Below are 13,318 nucleotides of genomic sequence, written 5' to 3' on the forward strand. Positions count from 1 at the left end.
TGCTGAAATGGTCTAAGAAATCAGTAAATCTCAGCTCCTCATGATAAAAATGACAAAACTATATACCAAGGTTACTTGAATTACTCAGTCACGAAGATTTGGAGGAAATACCTTTACTTCTGATTCCTAATTGAATGTTCTTTCCATTGTTCCACCAGTTTCTAACCTTGTATTTAGGATCCTCTTACTAGTTTACTAGGGCTGCCATAACAAAGTACCACAAACTAGGTGGCTTAAAACAGCAGAAATTTATTGTCTCACATTTCTGAAGACCAGAAGTCCAAAATCAAGGTGTTTGGTAGGGCCGTGCTTCCTCTGAAGATGCTAGGAAAGGAACCATTCAATGCCTCTCTGCTAGCTTCTTGTAGCCTCACACATTTGATCTTAACTTGTAGATGCGTTACTCCCATCGTCCATCTTCCCATGTGTTTTCCCTGTATGTCTTCACGCCATCTTTCCTCTGTGCACATCTGTCTCTGTGACCATATTCCCGTTTTCATAAAGACATGGTCATGTTGGATTGGAGCCCACCCTAACGACCTCATTTTTATTTTATAACCTCTATAAAAACCCTGTTTTCAAATGAAGTCACATTCTGAAGGTAGTAGGTACTGGAATCTTTTGGGGAGGGAACACAATTCAATCTCATATTGCCATCTGAAAATGTAATTATTTCTTCTGTTCACTTCTGTATTTCTTTAAAGCATTGTATTTACCCTACTTTTCATGATTTTCAACTTAACATATGCCTTGATTTCCTACCATGAAAGATGAAACTTTAGCTCTCTTTTACTACCTCCCCTTTCTATTTCCTCACCTCCCTACACACATGTATATTTATTTCCCCTTTCATTATAGTTTAATAAATCTGTATTTATGGTTTACTGGATTAAGGTGATGTAAATGGTCACAGCTGGACCTTGTAGAGTTTTATGGTTGCATTTCCTTGTACACATTTTTGATTTCCACATCTTGTTTAATCATTTGCTTATTGTCTGTGTTCTTATAACTAACTCAGCCCTAAACTGTGTGTCATAGTTGGAAAACTTGATATGGTCGGACAGATCAGGAGATCTCTTGGTTCCATTTTCTTTTTGTAGACTTCCTCCTAAAACCTTCTGTCTTCCTGCCTCAACGTAAACTAATTGCTTTCTAGGGCTATCACACAGCTCTTGTTCTAGACTTTCTCTTTACTGCCATTCTAGGAATTTCCCTCACCATTCTTCTATGTAGGATTCCTTTATTTCCTGGCTTTCATATCTTACTTTTTTCTGGTTTGTCTCCATTTTGATGGAGCACTTACTCCAGTAGCTTCCTGAGAAAGCTTGCATGTCTGAAAATGTCTTTATTCTTCCCTGAGCAGACTTGATTAATAGCTGGCCTGGGTGTAGAATCCTAGATGGGAGATTATTTTCCCTCAGAATTTGAAAAGCTCTTGTTTCCTTTGCTGGTGAGAAGTCCTCTGCCGTTCTGATTCTGAATCTTTGTGTGTGATCTATTTTCAGTTTCTGAAATCTTTTTTGCATCTTCCCTTTACCAGTGCTGTTTTAATAATGTGATGATGTGTTGGGGCACCTGATGGGCTCAGTCAGTTGAGCCCCTGACTCTTGATTTCAGCTCAGGTCATGATCTCACAGTTCATGAGTTTGAACCCTGCGTCAGAGTCTGCACTGTCAATGTGGAGCCTCCTTGGGATTCTCTCTCCTTCTCTCTCTCCCCCTCCCCCACACGTACACGTGCTCTCTCTCTCTGTTTCAAAAAAAATAAGTAAACGGGAAAAAAACCTTCTTTAATGTGATGAAGTGTGCCTTGGTATGTATCTTCTTTCTTTTCGCTGTTCAGTCCTTTCAGACTTGAAACCGATGCCCTTCCATTCTGAGAAAATTTCTAATATTATTTATTTGATAATTGCCTCCTTTCCATTTTTTCTATTCTTTCTGAGACTTCTGTTAGATGATAGACTTCTGGATTAATCCTCTTAATTTTTTTTATCTCTTCTCACCCATTTTCTTTATTGCTATACTTCTACTCTGTGGGAGATTTTCTTCAACTTTATCTCATATCATTTTTATTTCTATTTGATTTATTTTTAGTTTCTAAGAGTTCATCCTTAATTCTCTGACATTCCTTTTTTATAGTATCTTGCTCTTATAATGAATGAAATGTTTTATTTCTCTGAAGATGGTAGTTTTAGTTTTTCTTCTTCTATTCTCTATATTTTGTTTTCTCTGAATTGCTCTTTTTTTTTTTTTTTTAACTTGTCCAGTGGTTCTTTGGTGTCTAATCATATTTAAGAGTGAGGCACCAAAAAGCTGATTGAAAATGTAATGTGCTTTGGTGGGCCTTCTCAGGTGGGACGTTGCTATTTCTGCAGAGGACCTCCAAATATCACTACCTATATGTGTGTCTTTTCTCTTGGGCTGGCTAGTTTTCCTAGAGAAGTGTCTTCCAGCCTTTTCTTTGGAGGACAGATGTGAGGAACAAAACTGACTTCCAGTGTTTTGGAAATTAAGCAGGGAAAAAGGATCTTATTATGTAGTAGATACTATGATACACTCTCCAAACCTCCCTTTAAGACTAAAGGACCTATTTATTTGGCAGCTGGAATGCTGCTGTCTGCCAGCTCTCAGTTGTGAGCTCTCTTCAGGAATTGCCTTGCAGAAGAGAACTGCCTCAACCTGAAGTTACATTCCCTTCCCACAACACCCACAGATCCAACACCTGATCTACAAGGAGGTGTAAAGACCCAGCCAACCTCATTGCCCCAGTTTAGGACAATCCTTAAGGGCCATCCTAGTTTGAGATCTCTGTAGGACTGACCAAGGAGTTTTTTAGCAATGGATCACAGCCTAACTTTTCCCTGTACCCAGTGATGCTTCATTCCTTTTTTCTTTTCCCTTCTACTTGTGTTGATTCCACAAGAGCTCTCTGATAAACTTTCTGCATGCTTATGTCCAGTCTCAGGGTCTGCTTCTTAAAGAAGTTACACTTCCTAGCCTGCTTCCTAGCAACACATTGTATAGTAGTTACACTTCCATTAATGCCCTCTCATCTCCTCATCCCCCATCTACCCATCTATCTCCTTGTGCCTTGTATATCTAAAGCTAGAGCATCCCCTGTTCAGCCTCTCTAAAAGATAAACTACAGACAGGTCTTGTGCTGGAGTGAAGGTGAGTAATCACATAATCATCTAGCTGCTTATTATACAAAATATTCACCTAAAAGCTTACTTAACTTCAACCCTCCCATACTGCACCATTAAAATGTACCTAGAAAGGCGCCTGGGTGGCTCATTTGGTTGAGCGTGTGACTTCGGCTCAAGTTATGATCTCACAGTTAATGGGTTCAAGCCCCGCATCAGGCTCTGTGCTGACCGCTTGCTCAGAGCCTGGAGCCTGCTTCAGATTCTATGTCTCCTTCTCTCTCTGCCCCTCCCCCGCTCATGGTTTGTCTCACTCTGTTTCTCAAAAATAAATAAATGTAAAAAAAATAAATAAATAAATAAAAATGTACCTAGAGCCCATAATTCCTGAGCTTTTGCAGACTTTCACAGTTTAAATCATCTAGCTTTTTGACTTATCACACTGGGGGTTAGGTACAGCTTTCCCTGTGTTTCAGACCAGTTGATACTTACCCATCCAGTTTCCAGTTTCTGAAATTTTGTTAACAATTCATATATGCTATCAGACTCTCCACTTCCCTTTTTCATGCCTTTCTGGGTCTATGTCCTTTTTTATACTTTACTCTTCTTGTAATAGGTTGGGCAGTGAGCAAAAATTAAGCACATGTATTCAATCTGCTATGTATTTAAAAGTCCTGCAATATTCAGGAAGCAGTGAAGTTTTGAGGAATATCAAGAAACTTTTAATGTATTTTAATTTTCTTATTATGGGATGCTTCAGCTTTGTTATGAAAATTAGAAAATGAACCTGTAAATTTTTGTTTTGTCCACTTATCACCTGTCATTAGGATCTAAGAACAATTAGAGTCAGTAATTAAAGTTTGTAAGTAACTAGTTTATTACAGTTTAGTAATCATTTAGTCTTCATTTACTAAATCATTTACTAAATCATTTACTAAATTATTTAGTCTCTATTCTTTATTAATACTCTGTGTAATAATCAACTCTCAGTATATTTTATATGTCTCCTTAAGATCCAAAATCAAATACTAGGAAGTTTATGTGGAGTTAGCTGTATATATATATTCTAAGTAGTATTTTTGTTTGTTTGGCTAGAGCTCCAGAACTATTTAGTTATATAGCCAAAAACAGCCAAGAGGATGTGTTCTATGAAGATGATATTTGGCCTGGAGAAAATGAGAATGGGTAAGCAAAATTTGTGGTTATTTATTGCCTCATAGTTCAACTTAGTGGTTCCAGTGAAATGTACAGCAGCTAGTTGATCAAGAATTTTATTACTTTTGTGGGAAGGATTTTATATTTATAGGTATATTTTTGTTTTTTTTAAGATCTTCATATAATTTTTATATCCCTTATATCAGTAAAGTACTTTTAAATTAATTTTGTGATAATTTTATTTTATTTTACTTCACTTTAAGTTTTATTTATGTAAGTAGTCTCCACACCCAACATGGGGTTGGAACTTACAACCCTGAGATTTAAGAGTTGCATGCTCTCCTGACTGAGCCAGGCAGGTGCCCCAAATTTTGTTTTTTTTTTTTTAATTACTGAGAAGTAATATGTCCATGTTTATATTAGATTTGTAATCCCAATTAAGTTTAATGATCATTAATTATGTATTTGATGTCTTTTATAATTCATGGCCTTCAGAAAATTTATATTAGGCTCTTTGTATAAACCCTCAGAAAGTTTTAATCAATGTGAAATAATTATTGTTTTTAATGTAGTGCTGAGAAAGTTCAAGAAATTATTACTTGGCTAAAGGGACATCCTGTCAGCACTCTGTCTCGTTCTTCTTGTGATTTACAAATTCTGGATGCAGCTATTGTTGAGAAAATTGAGGAAGAAGTCGAAAAGTGCAAGGTACTAATTTTTAGTAACCAAGATGATTGATGAGATTTGAAATTAAATAGACTGCATATCATTCTACAAATAATTCATTTGTGTTCCAACCAAATAAAACGTGAACTCAGTGATTCTAATTTATGTCTGATTATATTCCTTTTTTTAACTTTTGATTTTCCACACATTTGCCTTTTTATTAAAATGATGTTGTTTTGCTAACAAATTACTCTTGATAGCAGAGTAAGTTTAGAAATGGGCTCTGAAACCATCTTCCCCCATTCCTCTTTCAATACTTACAACCTGAGACAAGATACTTAACCTTTCCATGCCTCTCCTACCTCATTGGTAAAATGAGAATAAAATAGTACCTACTTCATAGGGTCGTCAAAAGGATTAACTAAGTTAGGACATGTAAACTCCTTCTAATATTGCCTATTTTTAATGCCTAATGATGCTTGGCTATTGTTATTTGAATTCTTTTATCACATACTCGAGCTGTGAAGACAGTCTAGAAAATTACTACTGGATGACACTTTTTCTCTTTACGAAGAAAATATAAGGCTTAAAGCCACGAGTTTGAGTTTTTGAAAACTCATTCACACTCAGATATCTAAGGATAGAAACCTGCATTTCTTTTTTAACCTGTATTTTTTAAAAATTATCTTTCATCCTAAGATAAAATATATTTGTACAGCATTGTATTTGTTTTTTTTTTTTTTTTTTTTTTTTTTTTAAATTTTTTTTTTCAACGTTTATTTATTTTTGGGACAGAGAGAGACAGAGCATGAACGGGGGAGGGGCAGAGAGAGAGGGAGACACAGAATCAGAAACAGGCTCCAGGCTCCGAGCCATCAGCCCAGAGCCTGACGCGGGGCTCGAACTCACGGACCGCGAGATCGTGACCTGGCTGAAGTCGGACGCTTAACCGACTGCGCCACCCAGGCGCCCCTGTACAGCATTGTATTTGAAATGAGTTTTCTATTTAATAAAGGTTAATTACTTTAAGCCCCCAAATTTTATTTTAATCCATTTGGATGCAGAACTTTCTAAAATGCTTTACACATTTTCCCCTTACTTTACAAACAAAAGATGTATATACAAATTTATAGTCTATTGTTTGGTTGCAACACTTTTTAGATGTGTGTGCATATAGATTAAGACAGGAATGTTTTTAAAACCAGTTAATGTGTTAAGGAGGTGCTGTCAAGGAGTGGCTTTTTTTTCTTTTTAGTGTTATAATGTTATTAGGATAATAGAGAAAAGGAGAAAAAAGCTAAAAAAATAAATAGAACATTCTGAACATAATTAAACTTTTTCTTTATAATGTAGGATCTTCATTAGAATTATCAGTAGTTTTCTTATTGGGCAGTGGTTCCCAAACTCAGCTAATTATCAAAATTACTAAAGGATCTTTTTAACAAGCGTATTCTGGATTCCACACCTACAGCAATACTTCTCATACTTTAGTGTGCAAATGAGTCACTGGAGGATTTGTTAAAACACAGATTCTGTTTCACTAGTTCTATGATGAGGCTTGAGATTCTGCATTTCTAACGAGTTCCCAAGTGATCACATTTTGAGTAGCCAGACCCCAGAGTTTTTCATTTAGCAGCTGTGGTTGGAGCCTATTGTGAAAATTCCTGTTTAAAATTTGCCTGATGAATCAGGTTTGATTGCCATGTCCTCTAATCAGTGCTTAGAGGTATTAGAGTGTTTAGAGTGCTTAGAGTGTTTTTTTTTTTCACATGCAGTACTCTAGGCCCAGGATTGGTGTCTGCTTTTTTAAATTACTTTAAATTTCTTTTATTTTGGGGGCACTTGGGTGGCTCAGTCGTTTAAGCGCCTGACTTCAGCTCAGGTCATAATCTCACAGTTTGTGAGATCAAGCCCCACATCAGGCTCTGCACTGACAGTGTGAAGCCTGCTTGGGATTCTCTTTCCTTCTCTCTCTCTGCCCCTTCCCCTGCTCATGCTCTCTCTCTCTCTCTCTCTCTCTCTCAAAAAAAAAACAAAAAACAAAAAACAAAAAACACCACACCTTAAATAAATAAATTTATTTTTTTCTCCTTTTGCTGTTGTCAGTGGGCATAACTTGTACCCTATTAGTCCTAGTGTGCTGTGGGCTGGAAGCATAGACATCTTGTCTGTACTGCCTTCATTATTCATTCTAGTTTGTTTGTTTTTAATGTTAGTTATTTTTGAGAGAGCATGAGCAGGGAAGGGGCAGAGAGAGATAGAGGGAGACACAGAATCCAGAACAGGCTCCAGGCTGTGAACTGTCAGCACAGAGCCTGACTCAGGGCTCCAATTCATGAACTAAACCATGAGATCATGACCTGAGCCAAAGTCAGACACTTAACTGACTGAGCCACCCAGGCGCCCCTATTCATTCTGTTTAAAATCGTGACCTCTCTACACACTGCTGATCCCCTTTACCTGCTTTATTTTTCTCTGTGCTTTCTACCATCAAACATACTATATATTTTCCTTATTTTATTTCTTGTATGTCTCTCTAAGTAGACTAAAGGAATAGGTCACAGTTTTATCCTTAGCATCCAGATTAATACATGGCATGTAAGTGGAACTCAGTAAAGATTCATTTGAAAGAATAAATCAAATATCTTTGTAATAAAAGATAATAGGCTCTATTTAAAGGCTTGAGCATTTTACAATATATAAATACATGAACTCTACTGTATGGCCTCTAGCTTGGAGCTGTTTTATGCCTTTTGTGCTTATTTCCATAAACTATGCTCTAAAGATAGGGGCTGCTGTATAAGTAAACTGCTGCCATTTTTCTTAGTAGATGAGAATTCATTTAAAAAATATTTAATGTGAATGGTAGTTATGGATTGCAATGGATATAAACTATGATAGAACAGGTAATAATATTTCTATCTTACAGTAAAAGGAAGCTGATGCTTAATTTGAGTGTGAGTTCACAAAATTCACAAGGAGTAAAGATGGGACAAAAGTCTTCTTCAGGCATTTGTCAGATGATCAAAAAATTCAAACATCAAAGCCAATTTCATGAAAGATTCCAAAAGCAAGGACTTTGTTAAATGAATGCCACCTTAATTTTAATAAGTAGCCAGAAAACCGACAGTAATGTCATAGATCAGTACTTCATACCTTTTTTTCCTTTAATATAAATCTTCATTGGCCATCAGATATAATTCTTTTTAGAGTAAAAAAGTATTTGAGTAGGATAACATTTACATAAAGTTCCAAAAGATAAATCTAATCTTTTGTGTTAGAAATAAGGTTATTTTGGGGAATGGTAGTAACTGGGAGGGAATACAGGAGTTCTTATGTTGTGCTTACTAATGTTCTCTCTTGAACTCAGTATGGTTATACATAGATAAGCTCATAAAAATTCACAGGCTGTATGCATACAACTTTGCATTTTTCTGTGTCTTAAACTTCAACAAAAATTTAATTAAAAAAATTTTTTAAGTATGTATTATTCCTCCTTGCTGCATCTGAAGAACTTCAAATATTCTTTTAATTACTCATTTGGCTTTTTAAATATAATCATGTCCAAATGAATAATTTTATATTTTTAATATAAAGTCAAATAACAATTTTATGTTTTTAAATATTTAAACATTTTTTTTCTTCAGCAAAGAAAGAATAATAAGAAGGTACGAGTGACAGTGAAGCCCCATTTGCTGTACAGAGTAAGTTTCCTATCAAAGAATTCAAAGTTGTTTTTACTTTGAAAGTGTAGAAAGAATACAATGTTTTTGTTATAATAATAGAAAAACTATTTCAAATTAGAGTTAATAATAATTAAAGCTTTCTTCTCTTCAGCCTTTAGAACAGCAACATGGAGTCATTCCTGATCGAGATGCAGAATTTCGTCTTTTTGACCGTGTGGTAAATGTGAGAGAGAACTTTTCAGTTCCAGTTGGCCTTCGGGGCACCATCATAGGAATTAAAGGGGGTAATATCTCAGTACTTGGTGTGTCTTCAACTGCTTCTGTATTGTAAAGTAAAACACAAATTAAGTGTCTTATATCTAAGCAGAGAGCAATAATGTACATAGTTAACTGTATTGCACACTTAAAAATCATTAAGATGGTAAATTTTATGTCGTGTATTTTTTATTAAAAAGAAAAATATGAGAAAATGGAGGGAAAAAGGAAGAAGCAACTAAGGATCTAAATGTGCCTCAGAGGGATGCCTGGCATGAGCTGCTTTGCAGCATAGATTCCAAAAAAAATCAAAGTAGCATGAAGCAACGTATCAGGTGCCAAGGGGTCAGGGTGTTGGCAGCACTGTCCTTTCTTGTCTCAGGCACTCAACCTTGGTGTGATTGTTTGGGCGAGGAATGGTAAGGGTCAGATGGGTGTGATGAAACAACAAGCCCCTGCTGCTATCTGCTCAACCCTATGCATCAGCTGTTCAAATACTGAGCTTATTGGATTGTATTCTAGTCAAGTTGTCTTGGGACCCTGATAACGTAGAAGTTTCCTTTCTTCTGACCACTCCTATCAGTAATAGTGACTACTTGGGATTTTGTCTTGAGAAGGATTTTTAAATTGTATCTATGCTGAGTGGGAAAGAGCTTTGTCATTGATTTTTAACTATGTCTGCCATGGACATGGAATAAAAAGGGGAGTATTTGTCATTACTGTCCTCAGCTGAGACCTCATCTCCATAGTCATCTTTACTAGAGGGAGTGAACAATCCTCATATCTTTTACAATCTTAATAATCTTCTGAGAAATGGCCCCTCCCTCAGATGGGGAATGGGAACCTGGAAGGTGAGCTTTAAGCCGTCAGAGGAGAAACTCCTGCCTCTCATTGAGCCTCACTTTCTTGAGTTTAGATTTCAAGTAAAAGGGTCAGGTTAAAAGGTACGGCTGGATGTTGGACACTGGATGAGCTCTGCAGATTTGGTTTTGGCTGGGCAGTAAAGGATCTGTCTTACTGCAAGACCTTCAAAACTGCAGACTCCAAAGGCCCAATAGTTCATTTTTGCCTAGTCCTTTTTAATAAAAAATACAGACATCCCTCCACTCCTACCACAGGCTAGGATATTATCAGATATTATGTTAGGGTTTTCCAGAGAAACAGAACCAATAAAGTGGAAAGGAGTAGGGGAAGGGTGGAGAGAAAAAAAGAGAGGGAGATGGAGGGGAGTGGGAGGGTTAGTCAATTCTCAAGTAATGTGACTGTATTATTAATTTGGGCTTAGAGTTCAAAACGTTATTATAGCTAATTATTTCACTTTACCTTGGCATTTTGGATAAATTTAATCTTGCCAGATATATATCATCAGCCTCTCTGCCAAATGTAAATGTATTCTTCTCTGTTCCTATCTAAATTTATTGCAATCTTTCTCATGTGTCTCATATCTCAGTTATGACATCCATAATCGACCAAGTCATCTCAGCCAGAACCTTGGAGTCATCTTTGGTGTCTCCATCCTTTTTATCTACACAGGTCACAGACCCCTGCCAATTCTTTCTAATAATATTTCTGTTCTCTCCATTCTCTTCCTTTTATTAAATAAACTACGATGTTTTCAGATCTTTGTCATCTTTTATCTGTCTTACTGCAAGGCCTTCAAAACTGCAAACTCCAAAGGCCCCAATAGTTCATTTTTGCTTTTGTTTCCCTTGCCTCCAGAGACATGTCTAGTAAGAAGTTGCTGCAGCCAAGGTCAAAGAGGTCATTGCCTGCTTTCTCCTCGAGGATTTGGATGGTTTCATGTCTCACATTTAGGTCTTTCATCAATTTTGAATTTATCTTTGTGTATGGTGTAAGAAAGTGGTCCGGTTTCATTCTTCTAAATGTCACTGTCCAGTTTTTCCAGCACCATTTGCTGAAGATACTGTCTTTTTTCCATTAGATACTCTTTGCTGCTTTGTGAAAGATCAGTTGGCCATACATTTGTGGGTCCATTTCTGGGTTCTCTATTCTATTTTATTGGTCTATGTGTCTGTTTTTGTGCCAATACCATACTGTCTTGATGCTTACGGCTTTGTAGTAGAGGCTAAAGTCTGGGATTGCGATGCCTCCCACTTTGGTTTTCTTCTTCAATATTACTTTGGCTATTCAGGGTCTTTTGTGGTTCCATACAAATTTAAGGATTGTTTGTTCTAGCTTTGAGAAGAATGCTGGTGCAATTTTGATTGATATTGCATTGAATGTGTAGATTGCTTTGGTTAGTATTGACATTTTGACAATATTTATTCTTCCAATCCATGAGCATGGAATGCTTTTCCATTTTTTTGTGTCTTCTTCAATTTCCTTCATAAGCTTTATATAGTTTTCAGCATACAGGTCTTTTACATCTTTGGTTAGGTTTATTCCCAGGTATCTTATGGTTCTTGGTGCTATTGTAAATGGGATCAGTTTCTTTATTTCTCTTTGTGTTGCTTCATTATTGGTGTATAAAAATGCAGCCGATTTCTGTACATTGATTTTGTACCCTGCGACTTTGCTGAATTCATGTATCAGTTCTAGAAGTCTTTTAGCCAGTCTTTCGGGTTTTCCAAGTTGTCTGCGAAAAGTGAAAGTTTGACTTCTTCTTTGCCAATTTTGATGGCCTTTTTATTCTATTTTGTTGTCTGATTGCTGGTGCTAGGGTTTCCAATACTATGTTAAACAACAGTGGTGAGAGTGGACATCCCTGTCATGTTCCTGATCTCAGCAGGAAAGCTCTCAGTTTTTCCCCATTGAGGATGATATTAGCTGCTGGCTTTTCATATATGGCTTTTATGATGTTTAAGTATGTTCGTTCTATCCCAAATTTCTTGAGGGTTTTTATTAAATGTTGTTGTATTTTGTCAAATGGTTTTTCTACATCTGTTGACAGGATTATATGGTTCTTATCCTTTCTTTTATTAATGTGATGTATCACATTGATTGATTTGCAAATATTGAACCAGCCCTGCAGCCCAAGAATGAATCCCACTTGATCATGATGAAGAATTCTTGTTATATGTTGTTGAATTCAGTTTGCTAGTATCTTGTTGAGAATTTTTGCATCCATGTTCAACAGGGATATTGGCTTGTAGTTCTCCTTTTTTTGTGGGGTCTCTCTCAGGTTTAGGAATCAAGGTAATGTGGGCTTCATAGAGTGAGTCCATAAGTTTTCCTTCCATTTCTATTTTTTGGAATAGCTTGAGAAAGATAGGTATTATCTCTGCTTTAAATGTCTGGTAGAATTCCTCAGGGAAGCCATCTGGTCCAGGACTCTTACTTGTTGGGAGATGTTTTGTTTTGTTTTGTTTTGTTTTGTTTTGTTTTGTTTTGTTTTTAATTAATTTTTTTGTTTTAACATTTATTTATGTTTGAGAGAAAGAGACAGAGCATGAGCAGGAGAGGGGCAGAGAAAAAGGGAGACACAGATTGGAAGCAGGCTCCATGCTCCAAGCTGTCAGCACAAAGCCCAGGGTGGGGCTCAAACTCACAAGCCGTGAGATCATGACCTGAGCTGAAGTGAGAAGCTTAACTGAGTGAGTCACCCAGGTGCCCCCGTTGGGAGATTTTTGATAACTGATTCAATTTCTTCACTAGTTATGGGTGTGTTCAAATTTTCTATTTCTTCCCGTTTGAGTTTTGGTAGTGTGTGGGTGTCTAGGAATTTGTCCATTTCTTCCAGGTTGTCCTGTTTTTTGGCATATAATTTTTCATAGTATTCTCTGATAATTGCTTGTATTTCTGAGGGGTTGGTAGTGATAAATCCATTTTCATTCATGATTTTATCTATTTGGGTCATCTCTCTTTTTGAGAAGTCTGGCTAGGGTTTTATCAATTTTGTTTATTTTTTCAAAAAACCAACTCTTGGTTTCATTGATCTTTTCTACTGTTTTTTTGTTTTGTTTTGTTTTGTTTGTGGGTTTTTTTTGGATTCTATATTATTTATTTCTGCTCTGATCTTTATTCTTTCTCTTCTTCTGCTGGGTTTGGGGTTTCTTCATTGTTCTGCTTCTAGTTCCTTTAGGTGTGCTGTTAGATTTTGTATTTGGGATTTTTCTTGTTTCTTGAGGTAGGCTTGGATTGCAGTGTATTTTCCCCTTAGGACTACCTTTGCTGCATCCCAAAGGGTTTGGAGTATTGTGTTGTCATTTTCATTTGTTTACATATATTTTCAAATTTCTTCTTTAATTGCCTGGTTGACCCATTCATCCTTTAGTAGGATGTTCTTTAACCTTCATGCATTTGGAGGTTTTCCAAACTTTTTCCTGTGGTTGATTTCAAGTTTCATAGCATTGTGATCTGAAAGTATGCATGGTATGATCTCAGTTCTTTTGTATTTGTTGAGGGTTGTTTTGTGACCCAGTATGTGATCTATCTTGGAGAATATTCCTTGTGC

At 36.4% G+C, this 13,318-nt stretch overlaps 1 protein-coding gene across 4 annotated transcripts in view; it reads left to right on the forward strand.

Annotated features, from left to right (window-relative positions):
- The window catches only part of XRN1 (5'-3' exoribonuclease 1), a 120,255-nt gene that overhangs the window by 72,702 nt on the left and 34,235 nt on the right, over window positions 1-13,318 (forward strand). For all 4 annotated transcript variants that reach the window (XM_045503421.1, XM_045503422.1, XM_045503423.1 and 1 more), the window contains 4 exons: window positions 4,238-4,327; window positions 4,870-5,005; window positions 8,611-8,667; window positions 8,801-8,933. In XM_045503421.1, the coding sequence (XP_045359377.1) occupies window positions 4,238-4,327; window positions 4,870-5,005; window positions 8,611-8,667; window positions 8,801-8,933 (416 nt within the window). The remainder of the gene's footprint in view (window positions 1-4,237; window positions 4,328-4,869; window positions 5,006-8,610; window positions 8,668-8,800; window positions 8,934-13,318) is intronic.

This window comes from Leopardus geoffroyi, chromosome C2 (assembly GCF_018350155.1).
Source record: "Leopardus geoffroyi isolate Oge1 chromosome C2, O.geoffroyi_Oge1_pat1.0, whole genome shotgun sequence".
NCBI classification, from domain to species: Eukaryota; Metazoa; Chordata; class Mammalia; order Carnivora; family Felidae; genus Leopardus; species Leopardus geoffroyi.